Source organism: Thunnus albacares, chromosome 22 (genome assembly GCF_914725855.1).
Source record: "Thunnus albacares chromosome 22, fThuAlb1.1, whole genome shotgun sequence".
Lineage (NCBI taxonomy): Eukaryota > Metazoa > Chordata > Actinopteri > Scombriformes > Scombridae > Thunnus > Thunnus albacares.
In genome coordinates, this window is record NC_058127.1 from 5392580 (window position 1) to 5416906 (window position 24327).

Here is a 24327-nt window from a genome sequence, read left to right on the forward strand (position 1 = left end):
AAGGAAAAAACAAAGCAAAAAAAAGGAAAAGGAAAAAACAAAAGAGTAAAGACAAAACAAAGGAAAACAAAGGAAAAAGAAAGGCAAAAAACTACAAAGTAAAAACAAAGCAGAAAAGAAAAAGAATAGAATAGAAAAAAGAAGAACAGAAGAATAGATGCTGATTCATTTTCCTACAATCAACGTATCATTTCAGCTCCGTGTGAAATCTGCCTTTCCTGTTTTCAGCCCGATGTTGGGAATGTGCGTCAGTGTGAAATGCCATTGTATTCCTATTTATGTGCATTACAACTGAAAATTTGACATCTTGTGAATCGTTCAGGCGATTAGTTGTGATTCTATTGATTAGGTTTCCATCTGTGTTTGAGTTTAGCACAACAAAACCTTTAGAGTAGACTTCCCCCAGGCTGTAAGTTGTGTACAATTAAATTCACTGAGTTAAGGATGAAGAATTTACCTTTATTAAGCATCGTTGAATCAATTGAATTTTATATATAATGTATATAAAGATTAAAAAGTGCAAGTATTATATTTAAGTTTAGATAGATTAAACATTTTTAAAGTCTGAGTACTTACAGTACTTACTGCTGGTTTGTTGTCCCAATAATGGCCTTTTTCTTTCCTTTTTTTTGCACATTCATTAGGCCATAAGATGATCTGCAGTGTATGTAAGTGTGTTTAACATGTATGCAGGTTAAGAAGTAGCCTGTGTATGTGCACCAACCTATTATTTATTTTTCACATCTCTCATTATTCATTCTGTATATATTATATTTATACTAATCCATTTTACCAGTGGCTATTTGATCTTATGTTTGCCCTTTAATCTACTGGTATTGTTGTAATTACATGTATAAAAATTCAATAAAATTGTAAAAAAAAAAAAAAAAAAAAAAATTAAGTTAACTAAACATATTTTTTTCATTTCACATGTACTTCATAAAATTATTACAGTTAATTTCCTTAAGTGATCAGTTGAGACAAAAGTTTTGAGTATTTTGAACTTATTTGGTTTTACAGTGCACATGACGCTGCCACTAACCAAATTAAGACACTCATTTGCGTAAGCGAGATGGATGAGATAGGAGGACAATAATTCGCTCTCTGCAGGCATAAAGCGCACTGTTAGAGGGAGGTGGAATCTCAGATGAGATGTCACAGCCTATTAGAAGGCTCATGCTTCATCGTTTTTTCATACGACACACTGCTGTAATAACTTTAAAGTGTTCGGAGCTTTATGATAAAAAAAAAATTCTGACTGATAAAATTGTAAAATGCAAGTTAGGAGATAGTTCAGAGCACTTTCTACAACTGAATGTTGTAGTAATTGTGTCTCTATGTACCCACAACATCAAATAACATAATAATAATTGCATTGGACAACAATATCACATGCTATTGATGCTGTTTGTTGCTTCAACAAAAGGCAAAACACACACAGACAGTGGAGGGAGACGTATTCAGATCCTTTACTTAAGTAAAAGTACCAATACAACAATATAAAAATACTTCATTACAAGTAAAAGTCCTGCATGAAAGAATCTACTTAAGTAAAAGTACATAAGTATTAGGAGTAAAATGTACCTAAAGTATTAAAGTGGAAGTATTTGTTTTGTCCCTCTGACTCATGTATTATTATATACTGTATGACATCATTAGATTATTAATACTGATGCATCAGTGTTAGAGCAGCATGTTACTATTCAAATATTTGAACTACTTTATATACAGTTAGCTAGTTTTGTCCAGTGGTTCCCAACCTTGGGGTCAGGCCCCTCCAAAGGGTCAGCAGATAAATCTGAGGGGTCGTGAGATGATTAATGGGAGAGGAAAGAAGAAGTTTTCAGTTTTTTGGACTTTTTCTCTAATCTTTGATTTTTGCTGAAATATTGGATCATTTGAACATTTATTGAAATGAAAGCATGTGAGAAGTTTAGAGGGAAAAATCACTATTTAGTGGAGCTGTTAACAACTCATAGACATGTGAAATGTGACCCCGACTACACACTGCTTTTTGTAAGACGTCAAAAGCCAAAAAAGGTTGGAAACCACTGGTTTCATCTTTAACAATGTGTTGTATTTTAAAAGCTTGTTATATTATCCATTGTGTCAAATCTTCACCTGAAAAGTAACTAAAGCTGTAAAATAAATGTAGCGGAGTAGAAAGTACAATATTTCCCTCTGAAATGTAGTGGAGTGGAAGTATAGAGTAGCATTAAATGATAACACTTAAGTAAAGTACAAGTACCTCAAAATTGTACTTAAGTGCCATACTTAAGTAAATGTACTTGGTTAATTTCAACCTCTGCATACAAAACACATTATAAATTGATTTGCGTAAAACTAAACCACAGATTTGTACATTATTAGAGGCAGCAGGATCATCTGTGAATGAACACGTGTGCACAGTGTTTGAACACAGTAAATACAGTAGAAAGAAGGAAGCAGACAGTGTTACAGTCACAGCGGAAGGTGGCAGTAGACATCCTCATGCATGAAGCTGACATGTCGCTCCTCCCTTGCAGTGGGCAGTAACCAGCTCGTCATCCTCCTCGTTTGCTCAACACTTTTTTTTTTTTTTTTTTTTTGCTGCAGACTCTCACAGCAGGACGTGTGTGTGTGTGTGTGTGTTTTGTAGTTTGTTCATTTCTTTTCAGCAGCTGCTGTCTGCAAACAAACCGCCTTTTCTATCGGATACATTTCTCCATTTCTTACATTTTCTACCTGCTTTTTTTTGAAGGGGGGGAAGTTTTGTTGTTTTTTTTTTCTCCCCTTGTTGTTGTTGTTGTTCTTGTGGAGGTGAAGCTCAAAGAGGAATTAAAAGAAAGCTAGACTCAAAGAAGAAGAAGAAGAAAACAGACAAACCTGGAGGAGGAAAAGGGCGTTCATACTTCGAAGTAACCATGGAAGTTCCTGGTATGCAGGTAAGTGTAAAGGTGGACGCGGTGGTGACTGTTTGACGCTTTGTTTGGTGTTTTTTAAGCGTCCATACGAGCAAACTAAACCAGTTTATCAACAGTGGAGGCGGCATCGTCCAACAACAGGCCATTTTCTATATATTTTAATCACATTAGCCGGTGTTTATGTGATCTAAAAAACATCCAGGAACACTTAATTCAATGATCCGCCTTCGGTCTCCGCACCCAGTTTGAAGAAAAGTCTGTGTAACGTTGCTAAAGCAGCGTAAACATGTCATAATAAAGTGACTTTAGTGTCCCTGTGGTGCTCTGTATTGAGTTTATAGTGAAATTATGACACATAATATCATTAAAATGCTCCTTCAGTGACTTGTAACGTGTGTCTTTGCTTCTCCGTATTGAGTTAATAGTGACATTATGTTGTTAAAATCTTTTAATATATCGTTATATTATTTCTATAGAGACTTATAATGAAACTTTGGTACTCTTAACTGAGTTTACACACATCTTATGGTGTTTATATCTCATTGGATGTCCCTACAAGCCTCCTATTGGCTTATAATGTGACTTTGGTACTCCATATTGAGTTAACATGGTGCTTACGTCTCTCAATATGTTCTTATAATATTCCTGTAGAGTCTTAAAATGAAACTTTGATACTCTAAACTGAGTTATTATGGTGTTTATACTGCATAGGATGTCCCTGTAATACTCCTGTTGGCTTATAATGTGACTTTGGTACTCCATATTGAGTTAATAGTGATCATATGGTGTTAAAATATTCTTATAGTGACTTATAAAGTGACTTTGCTATTCTAAATTGAATTTGTAGTGACCTCAGTGGAGTTTATATTTGTCATGATATCCCTTTAAGATACTTATAATGACTTCTATTGTGATGCTGGTGCTCTTTATTGAGTTTATTGTGGCCGTAGGCATTTAAATCTCTCATGATGTCACTATAATATGACTTTTGTACTCTGTAGTTGATGTGGTGTTTATTTATCTCAAGACGTCCTAAAAATATTCCAATAGTCACTTATAAAGAGACTTTAGTGCTCTAATTTGAATTTATAGTGACCTGATGGAGTTTATATCTCTTATGATTTCCCTTTAGTATACATGTAATGACTTCTATTGTGATAGTGGTACTCATTAATGAGTTTATTGTGGCCTTACCTATTTAAATCTCCCATGATGTCACTATAATGTGACTTTGGTACTCTATACTGAGTTTAAATAACCTTACAGTCACCTTTTAGCACTTTGGGGTGCTTATAGTATCCCCAAAACGGCCTTTTCTGTGTGACTTTTTGTGTCATTTGAATATTCATGTAACAGCATATTCCCCTCAATGACTCAGTGTGTCTGTTAATTCATATGAAACATATTATTAGCTCAGTGTCGTTATCTGCTTTATGATGTGGGCTATAATAGGACTATACACACAGGGACCAATGTGTGTCTGCAATATATGTTACCATAATAGTGTCATAGAGACACTGTTATGGTAACATATATTGTTTAGGGCTACAAGTAAGGATCATCTTCATTTTTCAGTTAACTGTTTGGTCTATGACACATTAGAAAATGTAATGTCCAACAACTAATCCAAAAACTCTAGATATTTAGTTTATAATTATATAAAACAGAGAAAAGCAGCAAATCCTCACATTGGAGAAGCTGGAACCATAATAGTTTAGTAATTTTTGCTCAGAAAATGACTCAAATTATAAATTTATAATGAAAAAAGTTGCAATCTACCATTTGTTCCAGCTCTAGTATTGTGTCTGTGTCGCTTGATAGTGGCTTTACATTGTTTTAATGTCTTTTATTCTGTTCCAAACACCTGATTTAACACCATTTATATGATAACCCATAAAATATATTATAGGATTGTATTTGTCATGGATCATTGAAGGTAAACCAGTAGATAAACTGTGTCACTGCCACTTGAAAAGGTGTGTAAGGTGAGTAATAAGCCTCCATTCTGCCTCCTGTTTGTCCGGCTCTCAGGTGTGTCTACCTGTGGGACCTGTAGGCTGCCTGGCTGTCAGCTCGCTCACTCGTTCGCTTGTTCGCTCTGCCTGCTCTCCCGTCCCCAGGTGGGCGGGGGCGGAAGTGGTGTCACGAGCTGTTTAAGACAACACGCACCTGACACACGGCAGCAGCTGCTCCAACACAACGGCTGACAGGAATATGTGTCGTAGCTGCCAAGAAGATTGATGATGCGTAGTGGGATGTTGTTGTGTAACGCAGACGCAATTTGATTTATGGATTGACAGAAGTTTTATATTTGAGATGATTTTTCCAGCAAAAATATCAATCATTTAAATCATTAGTTGTTAGTTTAGTTGTTTTTTTTGTAGTTTGAACAATTTATTGGTGATTGTGCATTGGAGCATAAGCAAACAAACAATGACAGACAGGAATGTTGATGTACAAATCACCCGACGGTTTCAACAATAAACAAATCTCTTTTGTCTAACCGCCACATAAACTTACAAGATAATTTAAAAATATATTTTAGCAGTTAGTTTTTTCATTCAGTTATAAATCAAATAGATATTTTCAACTATTTGTCTGTTGGTCTAAATATTCTCTGGTAATTTAAAGCTGCAATGATTACTCAATCCATTAGTCAAAAAATTACCAACTATTTTGATAATCAATGAAGTGTTTTGAGTCATTGTTTATTAAACTATACTCAGCTTCTCTCGTTTCAGCTTCTTAAATGTGAATATTTCCTTGTTTCAATAGTCGTCTATGATAGTAAGATGAATATCTTTGAGTTGTAGACTGTTGGTCGGGTCAAAAAAAGACATTTTAGGTTTCATCTTGGGCTTTAGGAAACGGTGATTGACATTTTTCACTATTTTATAGAATGACTAATCGATTAATTGAGAAAATAATCCACAGATTAATTGATAATGAAAATAATCATTACTTGCAACATCAACAATAAATCAAATGATGACTTGTAAAGTGAGAGCGATTGCTTCTGTCAGCTTTATGCAGCGTTTTAGCATCTTTCAGCTCATTGTTTTGGTTTTTATAGCCCACAACTTTACAGCAACAGGCAGCTGTTTCATTGAAAATGCTTTAAACACCCACTGTACACTACCTGTCCTGCATAAAAAGGCTATAAAACAGTTAGCTGTAGATTAGCTGGTGAACATAGCAGAGCATTTAGCAGCTAAAGAGCCAGATATTTCCCTTAAGAGCTGGTGGAGACCAAAAACAGAGCTAAAAGAGAGTGAATTTTGGACTTTAATTCATCAGGTGGATGTGTAATAAGCAACTGATTACTAATACATTTGCCCTTCCAGCATCTCAACTGCAAGTATTTGCAGCTTTTTTGGTCTTATATGATGGCAAATTTGCTTTCAGACTGTTGGTCCAACAATACAAAGAGATTTGATGGCATCACTTTTTTGTTTTCTGCTATTTACCCTTAACTAATGAAAATAATTGTTTCAGCTGTAGATTTTTTTAAAAATCTGTACACTAATCAGTCAATCTAACACAGTCTGTTAGATTATAAAATAATTGCAGCCTTAGTGCTGTTAATGCCTTAATGAAAACCCTTATGCTCTTTCAAGTTACCGTCCAGTTACATAACGTCTGCCTAGTTGTATTAATTTGTGCATCTGGAGACAGAAGAGCTCTGTGGACTCCAGGACGTCACAGTTACACACACACGTACCTTTAGACCTCTGAACCGCCTCAGTTTTTCCTTCCTCATATCAATGGATGTGCTGTTGTGAAATCCCAGTACTTAGAAAATCTTTCCTAAAGCTCAACCAGCAGCAGACAGCTGATGTTTTTGTGGGTTAGCAGCTTATCACGGACACTTTATACTGGTTTTCACACCCTGTTAGCAAAAAAAAAAAAAAAAAAAATACATAAAGCAGATAATTAAGCTTCAAGTATTTTCGGAATAGAACCGCTATTACGTAAGTTCGACAGCTGACTCCATTATTTACAATGCTTTTACAGTCTGTTTCGAATAATAAGTTAATTGTTCAGCTGTAACATTTGCTGCCTCGGGCACATGTCTTTGTATCAACTCTTTCAGGGATTCCCACAGCGTATTATAGCGGAGGAGGAGGCGGCCGGCCTAGCCTGAAATACAGACTACTTTCACTTATGTCAGAAGAATTTAACACACTTCAGTGATCAGTGTCGTTATTGTTTAGTTGTTCAGTTGTCCTCTGGTGACTAATTTGATCCTGAGAGAGCAGCATGTCTGAGAGAGGTCTGTTGACGCCCAGAAGCATCCTGAACAACATAATAAGAAAATACAGGCAGATAAATACAGCGTCACACACTTCTAGTGGGTCACAAGTGATGACTAAGAGCGATTATTTTTAGTATGAGTCTGTACATTGTTTTTTTTTTAGGAAAATTAGACAGGCTGAACTGAGGGGCTGCACAAAGGGTCAGTACAAGATAAATAAGGAGTTTTTTGGGACTGTAAATCATGCAAAAATTCCAGTAAAGCCTCAGAATATAAATAGAGAGCTGGAAAGATCTTCAGAAAGTAGATATACACAAACTTTTACAAAGAGAAAAATGAAACGTCAACACTTCAACTCAGTATCTTTGACATTGAACATTCGTGGAGCTGTGCAGTAACTTTCAGAACGGCAACACCCACTTTCAGGAGCACCCATTTCACACCGTCATTGGCCAGCTGTGCAGTGGTGAGAAAGGAGGAAGGGTTTGAGCTTCTCTCTCAAGCTTTCTTTCTTTCTTTCTTTCTTTTTTTTTTTTTTTACATTCTTGACACAAACATTTCAGTCACTTTCAGGAGAGACTGCCTAAAAATATGCCTTGTTATCCCCCATATTTAAACCATAGCTTCTCAAAAAGTAGGATTTGCCCTTTGTTTTTAATTGATTTATATGATGTTAAATTAATATCTTTGGTTTTTGGCTATGTGGTCATAAATATAAGCCGTTTTACTTCATACAGAACTGTCATTTCAGAGATATTTGTTTTATTTTTAGTTTTCTTTATCTACAACAACACAAACACTGTTTAGAAGCAACGAAACAAAAATGCGATGTTTTTATCAATGATAATGAAACTGAACTTGTCGTTGTGAAACTCAGTCAGCTGCTCCTCTGAGTCTCTCGATTAAAATCCGTGTCAGCGTCGTTTACAACTGATATGATGCCGATTTTATACGATTTTTTTATTGTTTAATTGATGGATGACGTGCTGATTGTTTTTAAGGGAAATCCTTTGAGTGATTCACACGTTTATAACGATACCTTATCAAATGATTGTTAGTTTGGCGCTATGTCAGGTTTATTATTTCCTCTCTGACGAAGACAACAACATCAAGACAAAGACCATTAAAGCCTTGTCATATTCGTCTCTGTCCAAGTTAAGACGTTCAATGGCATTTCATGAGTGGAAAGCTAAAAAAAAATAACTTTAATACAGCAGAGAATCTTGATTTTAAACTTCACTTCCTTAAGCGTCAGTGCTGAAGTGCTAAAAGCTGCAATTCTTGATGTACAAAAACAGAAAATAAGACTTCCTGTTTTTCTTGTCAACTTAAAGTTCTTCAGGAGATCAGCTCTTTAAGTTTCAGCTGAACTTTCCTGCACACTTGTGCTGTGAACCTTCCTGCCGTGAATCACTCTGATGATGTGAACAGGTACGGGACACAGTTTAGCGGAGTGGAAACCATCTGCAGGCGTGTCGACAGAGAGGTGGCCCTGTTCAAACACCAGGGAGTGTCCTTCTTCTTCTGCTCTCTGTAATTTTTCTATGGCTGCACCTTTTTCAGAGAGCCAGTTCTCACAGTCAGGCCTCCCGTCCTGATATAATCACAGCCTCCTCCAGACTGAAACTTAAAAGAGACGCTTCGCTTGCATGTGTGTATCTGGGCGAGATTATTAATTAGCTGCAACCACCAACCAACCACTCTTCAGTTTTAGCTGTGGTTGGTGAGTCAGTTTTTCTGTGGTGTGAATCATAGCAGAACACTGGTTTTGTTTACATATGTTTTATTGTTTATTTAAGAGGGAAGATGTATGAGGTTATTTTCAGGTCTATAGGGGATTGTTGTCTTTTTGTCAAACCCTCAGATCATAACAGGAACCTAAAATATCCAAAGAAAACTGTGAGCTGAATATTTCATGTTTATAAAGATGAACCTACAGAGAATTATCAGCGACTCTGTGGCTCCCCTCGGCGTTACAGAGCTTTGTAGCTCATTGTGTAGCTGTTTTGGTTCTCATAGCGACTTTGGAAACCACTTAGCAAGTTTTCCAGATTAGGGTGGCAGAGTATTTTTGAGAACTGACCAAAATGTATCTGTTGTATCACGTATCAAAATCTTAAACATCAGCATTGACTCAGCCAGATTCTTAATCTGTTTACTTGGTACTTTTTTAGTACTAAGATAGTTCCTGTTATATTTCTCATTTCAGCATGTGTTTTCTAGCATATTAGAAATAGTTGCATTGTAATGGTTGGCATATACTGTACTGTACGGTATATCTCTCTTTAATGTTTTATTTATTTAGGTTAGGGTTATGGTTAGGGTTACCTAGGGGTTAACCCTAACCCCTTTTATCATTATTTTTCCACTCACTCACTTAATTTTCTAAATAACTGAATTTACTAATAAATTACATTCAGTACAAGTGATCCAAAGTTTGCAGGATTTCTTGGTTCCTTCACTGTCCAATTTTTTGATGTGAGTCATAATCCTCCCTCCAAATAAGGAAGTAATGAATAAAAATAAGATCATGTCGAAATGATAATCATAAAAAAACGTACCAATGACACACAAGACAGTTACATACAGTATATTGTAACGGTGAGTGTACAAAGTGTACAATTAAAATACAACAACAACAACAACCATTATCACCATTGTTACGACAGTCATCATTATCAATTGACGCAATTACTTGGCATAAAGCCTCAGGGTGTATTTACATTTTAACCGCTGTGTGTAAACATGTAAGTAGCCAATCAGGTGTGTTTTGTATGTTCAGGTAAATTAAGGTGTTGAAAGATTTTTTTTGGAATAGGTACAGAAACTCAGGTATTAGCACTAGTAACGATAAAATATTGCGGCTATGTTTGAAGAGTTTATCTTTTTAAAAATCAACCAGTTTTAATGTCCTTCAGTGTGTTTGGAAAACTTGTTGGATGACTCAACAAATCATGTTTTTTGAGTTTAGTTTAAAAGAAACAGGAAATATACGAAAGCGTGGCGAGATTTTCACATGATGCGTCTCTCCAAAGGTCATTTTTGAGAATGCTGGGTTTGTACTTCCTCCTCCAGCAGCTGTGACCTTTGACCTATAATACATAGACACTCATACAGCTTTTTTGTTTGGATATTTGGACACCACTTGTTAGTAAAAACATGGATCTCTCGCTCTCTCTCTCTCTCTCTCTCTTACTCTGCTTCTCACTTAGTCCCTCACACACACTGTTTCCATAGCCTTGTCCAAGTTTTCCTGGGCCGCTGAATGTTTGCATGTTTGACGGACCAGGCAGAGTTCACCGACCTCTAAAACCCAGCTCTGCCTCTCTCTTTGTTCTTTCTATCTACGCAGCTTTGACCTCAATCCACCTCTTATCACCAGTGTTACCCTTATCACCATTTAACCTACAGTACAGCTGTAAAACTCAGGTGTGCGTCCATTTACTGCTGTTAATTCTTGTTCCTCCTCTGTAATATTTAAATCTTCTGTCTTTGTTTAAGCTTAGTCTAACGTCATATAAAATGTGCTGTAACGTATGTTGGGAACATTGATGACACTATACACAGAGTACACAGACTTGACAAAGATTTTGCTTGTGGCTTGAAATTGTTCAGGAAAGTTACTGGATGGAAAAATTGACCTACCTTCTGAAAGTTAAAAAAGGTATTTTTTTACAGAAAGTGTGACTATTTATATAAGTCGAGTTGCCAAACAAGTAACCTGAACGTTTAAAGGGGACGGATCATGCACATGTCCAGGTCTATATTTTTAATCTTGGGCTCTACTAGAATATCTTTGCATGATTATCAGTTCAAAAAAAGTGACGTGGCTGAATCCAAATGGAAGAGGTCATGTTTTCTGTCTGCCAGCACAGATGAAATCTAAGTTTACCACAGCATCTCCGCCACCTGATGCTGACTTCCCCACCTTTGCACCTTTACAATTAGGGTACACAACTGTAGACAAAATTCACGGTTCGGTATGTACCTCGGTTTTGTGGTCACAATTCTGTACGATTTTGGTAAAGCAGGGAAAAAAAGAAAGGTAGAAAATCACATTTTAGTCTTTTATTTTGGAAAATGCTAACATCCAATAATAGCTCATTGAGCGAAACTGTTGCTCAGGCAGTTTATTTGTGCTTCAGTGGAAACTATTTCTCAAACATTTTAGTAGGCTTCAGTGGAAAAAGAAAGCAACCTTTCTGTTTCCTGCAAGGAGTCAGGACACCTGCTGATAGCTGTTGTATGCTCATTTTATGGTCTAACTGTAAATAAAGTAGTCGAAACTAGCTCCACCTCCAGCAGCTACGACAGTATCATGCTGCTCTAACACTGATGCTTCACTATTAATAATCTAATGATGTCATATATAATAATATATCAGTCAGAGGGACCAAACCACTACTTTTACTGCAATACTTTAACTAAATTTTTCTCTCTCAGAACTGGTTCTTATGACATGCCGTCTGACCTAGTCAGAAATCAAATGTTTTGATCGTTGTTCTGAACGGCTTCAAGTGAGAAGCCGACCATCACGGAGAGGTGAGAGTGGGACAGCGAGAAATTGTGTCATTTCACTATGGAGATAACGGAGCATATTTTAATAATAGTGTTGCACTCCGCCAATGTTACAGGTCTCTCGTTTGTCAATCTGATGGCAGCGACACTACAGGGTAACCAGGCTACCTTGGCTAAGCCAGCTAGCGTACAACCATTAGCATGCTATAGCTAAGTGATGCACTGCCAAAACGTACTCTAGAATTATTGTTCTGCACTTTGGACTAAGTGGATTATTAAACTATTTTGACAGTAATTGTTTGGGTCACTCTTTGCACGACTGCACGCACCGAACCGTAACATCCATACCGTGACGGTTCGGGATGAATACACGTACCATTACACCCCTATCCATTATGTACTAAGCAGCACACTGGCATGGCTCAGACTCTTCATCCAGTTGGATTAGCTATCCAACAATTTGTTCAGGTTAATGGATGTACAGTGAAGAAACTCCAAAAAAGCTTTCTCAGGGAGTTCTCAGCTTCACACATGATGTGTATTTAAGTAATGATTTTCCAGTGGACTTCCTTAAAGGCAGAGGAATTAGAACTGGGACTTTTGCGGCCAAACTGCCAAGGATTTATCAGAATGAGCAACATGATCAAAGCACACTCTTGACATTGTGGCTTTGGTTAAACATTAACATGAAACACCTTTTTAAAAGCTAGAAAGTCAGTTTATTTGCATTCATGTAATTTTCCTTGAATGGCTGTAACTGATAAGCTAAAATTAAAATTCCCAGACTGCGTGTTCCCAGACAGTTTTTTAAACATTATTTAACCTACAGTGAAGCATTAACTGAAACTGTTTTTTAACTGTGAGAGATGACGGTCTTGTGTTACGTTTCTGTGTAGAAATACAGAATTTATCTATGTCAACAAAACAGCTCACATGGTCTGTAATGGTTAAGCCAGCATTGAATATTTAACTTCCTTCTTTCAGGTCAAAGTATAACCTCTCAAGTTTATATAATCTCTCTTCCAAGTACAGTCTGTTGTGTTTACTTATTTCATGTTTATGTGTTTTGGTGTTTATGCTGTTAACTCCAAAAACTCTCAAGAATTTCAACCACTGAAGGATTTAGAATCATTTTTGGAGAAAAAGTGCTTCTCTTGAGTTATCCTGAGAACTTAGATAAAAGATTTTTGCTCTACAAATATGCAGTGTGATGTGAGTCAGATGAGTCTGATTGTGACATTTTGAATAAGCTGAAGTTTATTTAGGTGTTGTTGGGGAAGGCATGAGAAGAGTGTATTGCAGTAATCTAACCGGGATGAAATGAATGTATGAATTACTGTTTTGAAGTTCCTGACAGATAAAAAGACCTGATTTTTATAAAAGACCTGATTTTTTTTTTCTGAGTTGGATAAAACATGATTGGACAACAGAATTAATATGCTGGTTGAAGTTGAGGTAGTTATCAAAGCTAATACTGAGGTTTATGCAAGAGTTAGTAATGTGTGATGAGAGGGGACCAAGATGGGAGGAAATGAAATTCTGTGATGAATCTGGACCTATGATAATAATCTAGGATTTCGGCAGTGCACGTGTGGAGGTTGTTTAATTGATTGGTGTCATTCTGTCAAAGGAGAGATATAACGGTGTATCATTGGCATAGAAATGGTAACTAACACTGTGTTTCTTAATAATATGACCAAGTTGTAGCATGTAAATGGAAAATAGTAAGGGGCTGAGAACAAATCCCTGTGGAACTCCATATTTTAGCGGCACTGAAGCTGATTGATAACTCCCAGTTTCCACACAGAACGACCTCTCTGAAGGATAAGAATTGAACCAATCTAAAACCAAACCTGAAGTGACCATTCAATTTTTAAAACGTTCAATTAAAGTATTATGATCAACAGTGTCAAAAGCCACAGATGGATACACAGGAGTAAAACAGTATGTTGACCACAGTCAGCTGCTAAGATCTTTTAAAACCCTAAGGAGTACAGTTTCTTGACCTGCCCTAAAACTTGACCGAAATTTCTCAAAGAGACCATTACCATTCATGAAGGAAATGATATGTTCTACTGACCTTTGCAAGGAACGGCAGTTTTGAGATTGGCCGGAAATGTACTGGGTCTAGTGTGTTTTTTTTAAGGAGAGGTTGTACCACTGCTGATTTAAAACAACCAGGAACAAGGTCAGATGAAAGTGAGGAGTTATATAATAACAAATTAATAAATCCACCAGAAATGGACAAGTTATGACAAGGGTTTCTTTAAGGAAATCTGTAGGAATGATATCAAGAGAGCAGGTGGACTTCTTCATTTTGGTAACAGTCTCAGTTACATGTTCAGTTGTTAGTTTATCAAAGGAAGTTAAGGTACAGTTGGTGCAAGGAAGAGAGGGTTCAGTGACAGTCTGGCAAACAAATGAAATATTGTTTCTAATGTTTTTGATTTTGTCAGAGAAAAAAGATCGAAACTGTTCACATTTATCAACAGATGGTTCAACAGCAGGGAGTGGACTTGATGTGTGACTTACAACGTTGAAGAGGAACTTGGGGTTTGATCTATGCTTATTAATGAGGTCATTATAATATTTCTCTCTGGCTGTTTTCACTGATTGATTAAAGGTCTTCATTAAACCTCAAAGAAGACAAACAAAACTCTCAAAGTCTCCAAGTCTACAGGCTGTCTAGAACTCGTCCATCTTTATTCAGTCCTACGCCATAACTGCTTTAGAGATCTGACCTCATTGGTTAGCCAGCGCTGAGGTGTGGTTTTGGGTTTTCTAGCTCTTAAGGGAGCCACAATGTCCAGAATATTTGCACATGTTGAACTGCAAATAGTAGTTGCATCATTGATAGTCATTGAAGAGTCAAAGCTGAAGTCGAATTTAAAAACTGTGACTGTGTTATGGACATAAGTATTAAAATCTTTACTTGGATGACAAACGCACACACATAAAGAAGAAATAGAAGGAAATCATAAGTAGATTTTTTTTTAGTGGCTGTGCTCCTTTAATGTAGGGACTAAGTATTGATATTGCATCATTTTGAGATTTGAACTTTTGTGATTCATTATAAAAACACAAATCACAATACTGCGCCATTATGTCTACAGCACTGAGTATGAAAATGTGTCCAAAAGACGACACAGAATGCTTTGCTGTGTAATGTTTTGTTATCTTCTTCTTTGCAAATCTACTGCTTGACTTGAGTCATAATTTCCATACTTTTTAATGTTACTATATTTAGACAGAATTTCAGTTTTAGTTGGTTTTATGTCCTTTCATATTACAATTATGGCTGCAACTAATAATTCTTTTGATTTTTTGCTTAATTTGTTGTTTATTTTTTTGATTAAAGAGTTAAATTTTTAGTCCATAATTAGTGATAAATGACTTAAACTTTTAAATCTGTCATCATAATTGTTGGCAGCAAATTTTCTGTCAATGATTAATTGTTTCAGCCGTAATTATGAAACAGACGGAAACAAGACAATAGCAAGTTGTGTTTGCTACTAATAAACATTACGTGAACAAAAATAGTGAACCATAAAGATGTTCAAGGCCACGCACACCCTCGCAGGTCATTTAAATAACTGCGTCTGACTGGACCTCTGCTGTGGTTGACAAGGCGGAGCTGTGCTGGCAATAGCCTGATGTCACCAGATTATGTGGGCTAATAGGAATGATAAAGACGTTCAGTAAGCTGTAGTGTCATTAAGAGTTGTAAAAAAGCTGTCAGGAGATAATAAGTGATATCTAACATATAAGCAATATGTCAAACACACACACACACACACACTGTTCTGAGAGGAGGTTTGTCTCAAGTTTCCTTTTCAAGTGGAAATTTTAACCAAATTTCCAGAAAAAGGGTGAAAGAAAATGAGAATTATTAAACTGCGTGTTTCCACTGACAAACCGTTTTGTAGATATTAAGAGTTTGGTGCATCGGAATCAACAGCTGGTAGCGTTGATTTTCCAGTGTGATACCATTAATCGATCGCAGAGGAAGAGGGCGAGACGAGGTGACCATAATAAAAGAGCGGCAGTCGAACCTCAAAGGGTGGAAAACATGATGAAAATATGACAACGTTATTTATATGGAACATTATTTGTCTCTTTTCTTGATACACCAACTTTTCAACTTCAGCAAAACGTTATTTTTATTTATTTTTTGTTCAATATTTTGATTTTTCAATGAATTTTCTAGCGTTTCTCCTCAGAGTTTTTTTTGTTGTTTTGCTGTAGGATCATTTAGTCTCTCGCTATATGTTTTAAATAGACGTGTACTGTGATAATGTCTTATTTTAGTGAAAGTTATTGATATACTGGCACCAGATACTGCTGGTTTTGGCTAAATAGATCAATGAATCAATTACTTTATTTATATCCCAAAGGTGCAGTTGTTTGTGCAGCAGTTTAACACAGGAAGACAACACAAAGCACATGAACACAACATATAAATATGAAAATCAAATAAATATAAAGGAAAGCAGAGTATAGTTACAATACAAATATATAAATAATGTAAAGTTATGAGGTGTCTAGGATTTGGGTTTGAGTGCAGATTATAGATTTTAACTGTAGCTGTACTTCGCCTTTTCTTTGTAGTTTTTATTTGAGTTCAGTGGTAAATTTAATATTACTGTTTAGCCTCCTGTTCGTTTATAGCATTTAATTAGCATCATGTTGCTCTCTGTGTGTTTAAAAAGGTCCAGACTCTCTGAGCTGTTGTACTCTGATCTCAGCTGTCTATAAAACCTTGTGAAAGCAAATTTTATAGTATTTTAAAACATTTTTTCTTCAGTCGCACATCACGACAAGTTGTTGTTTTTTATTATTATGTGTAGTCATACCAGCGTTGTCATGTCAAGCTTCTGTATTATTGTGTTGTTGCTCTGTGATTCCCCTACATTTCATCTCTGTATTCTCTTCATTGTGTCTCTGATCTTTACTTGTTCTAATCTGTTTTCTCTTGGTTTCACTGCACCAAGCTGAAAGTATCATTAGACAGTAACCACTGTATTTGCTGACAGGGTGTGGCAACATTGTGGGCACACTGTGTGTGTGTGTGTGTGTGTGTGTGTGTACTTGTGCGTATGTGTGTGTGTGTTGTGACTGTTTCCTTTTTTAGCCCAGAGTGGAAACTCAACCAGCATCATAGGGATGTCGTACGCTCCTGTTAGTGTGCTTGTTAAATGTTCTCCAAACAATTCATGGAGTTTATGAACAAAATGTTAGTGACATCGTCTGTCTGTGTCTGTTTGTTTTTGTGTGTTAGTGTGTGTGTGCGTGTGTTACTCTGACTTGCATAACAAGTGCTTGTTGAGGCCATGATGGCATTACGTTAAACACTGAAACTCTCTCTACAGTTGACGCTGACAGGGAGGGGAGCTGCTAAACAGATGTGTGTTTGTGTGTGTCAGACGGGTGACGTTAGATCCGAGGACGTCTATTATTAGCTCGTAATTTTGTGTTTGCAACTGAAGTTGTGATGATTATCTAACTTAGTTGGTTGTTGCTAGAGCTGGAATGATTAATTGATTAGTTGCTAACTATTAAATCACCAACTATTTTGATTATTGATTAATCATTTTGAGTCATTTTTTTAAAGAAGAAAATTTCCAAATTCTCTGATTCCTTCTATGATAGTAAACTGAAGATCTTTAGGTTGTGGACGTTTGACATCTTGGACTTTGGGAAACAGTAATCAACATTTTTAATCATTTTATTACATCTAATGAACCAACAAGCTTATAGATTAATTGAGAGAATAACCGCCAGATTAATCAGTAATGAAAATAATCATTAGTTGCCGCCCTGGTTGTCGCCAGTCGTCCCAGGTCTCTCTTTTTCAAATCAGCTGCCATATCTCATATTATTTTCTATATTTCGAAAATGATGCTCATGACATTAAAAGGTGTTCTGTTTGTTTTATACTCCAGTACATTTACACTAGCCTACTGGTCACCCCAAATTTTCCAGTTTTTACTGAAATGTAAGCAGTTCTATCCAGTGAATAACCTTAAATGGTATTTCAAAGTTATAAAAAGGTATTTTCCATGTAGTAATAAGTAACAACTCATAGCTTTTCTTCAGCAATGGAAGTAAATGAAGCCTTGAAAATTGAACAGGTGTCCAACTTTAGTTGATTACTTCCAAAATCGTCTGTTTGTGGAAAAGCACAGAGGAGGAAGTGTGATGGATCTGGGGCTCTTTTGTTGGATCCAGAGTGACTGGCAACCTGGACCAAAAGGGCCATGCCAGTATCCTGTAGTCTAGTTGATCAGGGTTTCATCCTTCAGCAAGTTTATGATCCAAAACATACCAGATACTACCTTTTTAGAAAAAAAGAACAAGATGGTAGGCTTCACATCATGATAAGGCCATGATAAGGTCGTCGAGCTGGTTTGGGATCAACTGAACACTGTTGCAGCTCTAATGTAAGCTAACTAGCTTGCTAACGAAGCTGACAGTTCGTGTGGTCGTGAGCTTGAGGAGCATTTTTTTGTTCCCTCTTCAGATACTCTTTATAGAATTAAATAATGAGCAATCTTGAGAACAAAATGCCAGAGGTTGTAAACATCACAGCACAGAGAAAATACAAGAAGCTTTGAGAGCTATAGTGTTAGCTGTTAGCTGTTAGCTGTTAGCTCACCAACTACAGTAATTCACCAACTTTCCCTGCAGGTAGCTCCTGCGTCACCAAGTTACTATCGCTATTTTGTGAAAAAGTGCAGATGTTATGCCACTTTCTTGTGTTATCAGGCCTTAATTTCCGCTGTTTGGCTCTCAAGGAGTGCAATGTGATCGTCTTTTGGTCTTTTTCGGTTCATGACAAGGAACTTTACTTCAAAAACTAACTTTAACTTTTCCATGAAATTGGTCCCTAGAGGTCCCTCATGATTTCAAGGACTTGTTCACTTTTCTCTGGTGCTACTACAAGACTAAAATTTCCACTTGCACAGAAGAAACTTGACATTTACTGAACACATTCATGCTCCCCAGAGGAAGAACCCATTTGATTTTAATGATCCTAGTGGCCTTTTCTCTGGTGCCAAATACTTAAAACCACCAGTAGTCACTTTTTAGATGTCAATAAAATGCTTATTTTTGTGGTCAGCCTGAATGTGACATATTAATTTAATGGCACAAAATGGAAAATATTACTTTTATGAACTCTTCAAGGTGGTTTATTCCTGTAAAGCCGCTGCCTTTTGAGTTTTACAGCCACCGCAGCAACAGTTACAGTGTCGAGTTTAGGAAATGAATGTAAGTCAGTGGAAAGCCCGCAGAGATAAGTGTGTGTATGTGCGTGTGTGGTCAGGCAGCTGTGTGTGTTCAGTTCCTGTTATCTTTAACTGTCATGCTTGTTTCCTTCTGCGTTTTATGGCTTTTTTCGAGCGTGTGTGTGTGTGTGTGTGTGCGACGTGACTCTGTGGTGACAACATGGCTGTGTTGCAAAGTCTCGCGAGTGAGGAAATAAGAGTCGAACTCTCACTGGGAATGTGATGGAAACATAGTTTGTTGCTTTTGTTAAGCTTTTGTGGAGATCCTTTCAATGCAGTAATTCAGGATTTACCCAAATTTCCACTATTATTTTTGTAAAGTGTGATTTTTAGGTTACTGATCAGTTAAATAATCAAGTCAGTTCAATTCAATACAACTTTATTTATCAACAGATACACACACAGTTGATAGATAAAGAAAAAAATCATGTAAATCTGAAAGCTAAAAGCAATATGAGGCTATAAGCTTAAACAACTGTATATGCAGAATACCCAAAGTCATGAAAAGCTCAGTTCACATGTTTTATATATTACTTTTTAGACTTTTATTACTGTATGAATTTGAACACTGTTTCTTCTTGTCTCCTCCTCTCAGAGTTCTCAGATTGATCCGGAGGAGTTGTTCACCAAATTGGATCGGATTGGTAAAGGATCCTTTGGAGAGGTGAGTGTTTGTAGATAATCTGTAGATTTTTACTGCATTGAGAAACTGATTTTTGATCTTTTTTGTCCCAGTTTTGCCCAGTTTTTTGACTCTTTTCTAATCTTTTCCCCCCCAGGTGTTTAAAGGTATCGATAATCGTACTCAGAGCGTCGTCGCCATCAAGACCATCGATCTGGAGGAGGCTGAAGACGAGATCGAGGACATCCAGCAGGAGATCACAGTTCTGAGTCAGTGCGACAGTCCGTACATCACCAAGTACTACGGCTCTTATCTGAAGGTAAGACAAGTCGAGAGAAATTTACTGGATTGCGGCACAAAAACAGGAAGAGGGGGTTGTTCTTCCAGGGAAAACTGGGCTAAAATGTTTACTTTCTGGTGACAGATGAAGGTTTTTATCCTGTTCGGGGAGGGTAGATTGGAAGGAAATGGGCTCATGGGAAATGTAGTGAATAATTTGGAGAAGCGCTAACAGAGATAGATGTTGATTGTCTCCACATCCTCTCATTTCTTTGTTTTCCTTTCATCAAAGTTAACAACAGTTATATGAAGGTTTTTTAAGATTACTCATCATTTATAGCACATTTAAATCAAGTCTTAAAGGAAACAGACTTAAAAGATATTTTTCTTTCAGACTTAAATGACTTATTCTTTCTCTTTCAGGGCAGTAAACTATGGATCATCATGGAGTATCTTGGTGGAGGTTCTGCGCTCGACTTGGTGAGTGTTAAAGCAGTTTTTAACCATATTTATTGCTAAGAGTGAAATCTAGGATAACTTGTTTGGTGGCTACTACTGTAAGGAAAATTAATCTCACAGTTTAGTGTGTTTCATTTGAAATAAGGCTTGATCATTGTGGTACATTTTGTGGAGTTTAATCATGGTATATTTTTATTTTAATCAAAATAAATAAACAGAAATCAAAAATCTGGGTTCACTATATAGTTGTGAGGGAAGTTGTGGTTCTATAAAGCACAAATTTAAAAGCTGTTATGAATTAAATGTAAAGAATAACACGAGTAATCTTATACCACCGTTACAGTACCATCAGTTTTCAGTCATTCTTGCCTCATTTTCTCTGTTGAGTCTTGTCTTGAAGGCGTGTTTGAGTTCTTATGTAACACCTCGGGCATATCATCGAGTGTTTTATACAGTATGTGTGTCATCATTTGGTGTGTCTGTGTGTGTGTGCAGCTGCGGGCAGGTCCGTTTGACGAATCTCAGATTGCCACCATGCTGAAGGAGATCCTGAAGGGGCTCGATTACCTGCACTCTGAGAAGAAGATCCACAGAGACATCAAAGGTACAAATGGGATTAAACAGTACAGGGTGCCTGATACCTGCTGGTTAGATTGTGTGATTTAGCACGGCACTTGCATAAAATTGGGGGATTTGTAAGATCCATTTTTAACAAAGGTGCTACAGCAGAACCCTGACTTTTATTCCCTTGTGTGGGTCAAACTCTAAAAACACTACACATCCCACAATGCAACTCAGTAGCATCCTTCATGAGACCCTCCCTGACTGGTAAATGCCCACATCCTCCAGTTTATAAGGCAGGTTTTATGTTAAAGGTTTATAGTTTCCAAAACCAAAGCACCACTTGGTGAAGGCACTTTTGTAAATTTCCTAAGACTTGACACTGACAGACACTGTTATGAAAGACTGAGTAATACTTCCTGTGACTAATAAATAGAGCTGCAAACATTAGGGCAATTAATTGATTAGTCAGGCGAAAGAAATTTAATGTGAAATCAGGGATGCAACTTTATTTTCATTATCGATTTAACCTGTCAATTATTTTCATCACGAATCGATTAGTTCTTTGGTCTATAAAGTGTCAGAAAATGGTGAAAAATGTCGATCACTGCTCCTCAAAACCCGAGATGACATCCTCAAATGTCTTGTTTTATCCCGACCAACAGTCCACAACATAAAGACATTCAGTTTGCTATCATAGAAATCAGAAAATATTCACATTTGATAGGCTGGAACCACTGAAATTGGACATTTTTTGGCAACTAATTGATTAATCGACTAATCGTTGCAGCTCTATCCGCTACTATCTTGATAATGGATTAATCATTTCAAGTAAAAATGCCAAACATTTGATCTCAAATGTGACAATTTGCCATTTTTTCACTGTTTTTTAACATTGTATATCCTAGAAAATAAGAAGATAATCTGCTGAAATTCCCGCATTTAAAGCAGCTGCTATGTGAAGAATTTCTGACTTTGACGCCTCCTGGTGGTAGAATGAAAAAGACATTGTGGCAGGCTGCAGATTTGACCCAAGACACACGCAATAAATGAGCTTAAAGTAGCACAGACTGCACCGGTTTTCAACAGGATGTTTTATAATGTCCTACGCCATCAGAATAGCTTGAAAGATGCTTTAATTGCATAAAAAAATCTACACATAGGGGCTTTAAAGTCTTCAGTTTCCACCTGCAGAAAGTTCATATGCTTTATTTGCTTGAAGTGCATGATATGTCTTTAAATATAAAGAAATGAGCACATGAATCAATAGTGATAACAATTATTTCCTTTTAGCTGCCAACGTCCTGCTGTCGGAGCACGGTCAGGTGAAGCTGGCGGACTTCGGGGTTGCCGGTCAGCTTACGGACACGCAGATCAAGCGGGAAACCTTCGTGGGAACGCCATTCTGGATGGCTCCTGAAGTCATCCAGCAGTCTGCCTACGACTCTAAGGTCAGATACCTGTGTGATTTTACTACACTCAGACCTTCATTTAACACTTTCATTCCTTTAAATTGCAACTAAATAGCTTTTAAGTGTGTTAGCGGTCTTGCCGTCAGCTCTTAGAAACATTGACCGTTTGCTAAACCCCTCATTCAAAACATTAATTGTCCAATCTTAGCTTAGCAACCGTAACTAGGCATGACAGGCCTGTCAGGCTTTGGATTTGGAGGGTCATGTGTTGTTTTTTTTTGTTTTTTAATCCCCTTTCTAAAACCAAAAATACAAGGGCATGCTTACAAGATTAATTAAACTATGTGTTCAGCTGCTAAAAGTATCCCGCTAAAGTTAGCATACCTTGCTAACTAAGTACAGACAGTAGTAATCCGTCACTATTACCAAAGTCGAGATATCCCAACTTACGCAAAGTTACAGATAATGTTAGAAAAGCCGGTGTAAAACTGCTCCCGGATGCTTCTAACCACTAAAATCTGAGTTTAGGGTTAACGTTAGCTGCTCTGTTTCAGATTTGGGGAAAGTTTACCTGAGATTTCGTAGCCAAAACTTATAGATTCATGCTCATCTTTAAATCTCTTTGTCATGTAAATGTTAAAACATAACATTTGAACAAGGTTATGTCAAAAAGAACTAAGTCTGGTATTAATATTGTTTTTATCGTCTAATAACAAAGCTAACAAGCTTTTAAACTGTGTACATGTGCTGGATTAGAAAGGTTGACAGGCATAGCAACCGTAACTAAGAGCTCAGGGCTTAATTCATTCATATGTAGTTTTTTTTATAACTTAATTGTTATTGTCTTTATTTCCAAGTTTAAAACAACTGGGCAGAGTTTCATTAATTAGAGAAAAACCTCCAAAAATGGACGGTATTTGTCATGTACACATATATTTTAGGCTTGTCAGGCAGAAGTGTTAAATATCTTGTTGACTTTGCTAAGTTAAAGCGTTCATTGTTCTCTTTGTGCCTCAAACACACACTAGTAGTAAAATATAGACCTTGTTTTGTCATTCATTAGATTGTCAGTGATTTGGTGTATGTGAATATCTCATTTCTCAGATGTATTGATTGTTAAAAGTTCATCTGGGTCAAACATACAGTTTATGGCTGTGGGATTCCTCTGTTGCTTCTACACTGTGTGCCGTATTTGCATATCGTCATAGCGACCAAAGCCATGTGGATTTGTTGTTGTCTCGCTTTGAGTTCGTTTGCATTATTTCCACAGTGATTTTATTTGCATCTAATAGAAACATCTCTTACATCCTGTTGTCTGGACTGTAAATGAGAAAAGTCTGAATGAATCCGGGTGATATTTTTTTTTGGCTGTTTTCTGTAACTAATTATAGAGCTGCAACGATCAGCTGATTAATCAATTAGTCAAGTGTCAAATTTAATCAGCAACTATTTTGATAATTGATTCATCGTTTTGAGTATTTTTTTAAGAAAATAATTGAAAATTTTCTGGTTCCAGCTTGTCAAATGTGATTATTTTCATCTCAAGCTTTTTGGAAACAATGATGGACATTTTTCAACATCTTCTGACATCATATAAACCAAACAACTAGTCCAATAATCGAGAAAATAATCAGATTAGACTGATTAATTGTTAATGGAAATAATAGTTAGCTCCAGCTCTGTTTAAATACTTTACTCAGTACAGAGCTGCAACAGTTAGTTGATTTGTCGGCTTGGAGAAAATTAATCTGCAACTATTTTGATAATAAATTTATTATTTCAGTTACTTTTCAATCTAAAAGACAAACATTCTTTGCTTTTAGCTCCTTAAATGTGAGTATTTGCTGCTTTTCTTTGTCATATAGGACAATAATATAAATATTGGTCATAAAAAAACAAGGAATCTGAAGACGTCACTTTGGTTTCTGATAAACAATAAAGGGCATTTTTCAGTATTAATTAATATATTAAGTGATTAATCCAGTAAATAAACGTCAGACGAACTGATAATGGAAATAACTTCAGCCCCGCC

General features: G+C 36.5%; 1 protein-coding gene across 2 annotated transcripts in view; it reads left to right on the top strand.

Moving 5' to 3' along the window:
• Positions 1–2581: 2581 nt before the first annotated feature.
• Positions 2582–24327, top strand: part of stk26 (serine/threonine protein kinase 26) — a 30489-nt gene continuing 8743 nt past the window's right edge. For both annotated transcript variants that reach the window (XM_044341010.1, XM_044341011.1), the window contains exons 1-6: positions 2582–2924; positions 19558–19626; positions 19742–19903; positions 20287–20343; positions 20818–20926; positions 22177–22334. In XM_044341010.1, coding sequence (XP_044196945.1) covers positions 2904–2924; positions 19558–19626; positions 19742–19903; positions 20287–20343; positions 20818–20926; positions 22177–22334 — 576 coding nt within the window. In that variant the 5' untranslated portion in view covers positions 2582–2903. The remainder of the gene's footprint in view (positions 2925–19557; positions 19627–19741; positions 19904–20286; positions 20344–20817; positions 20927–22176; positions 22335–24327) is intronic.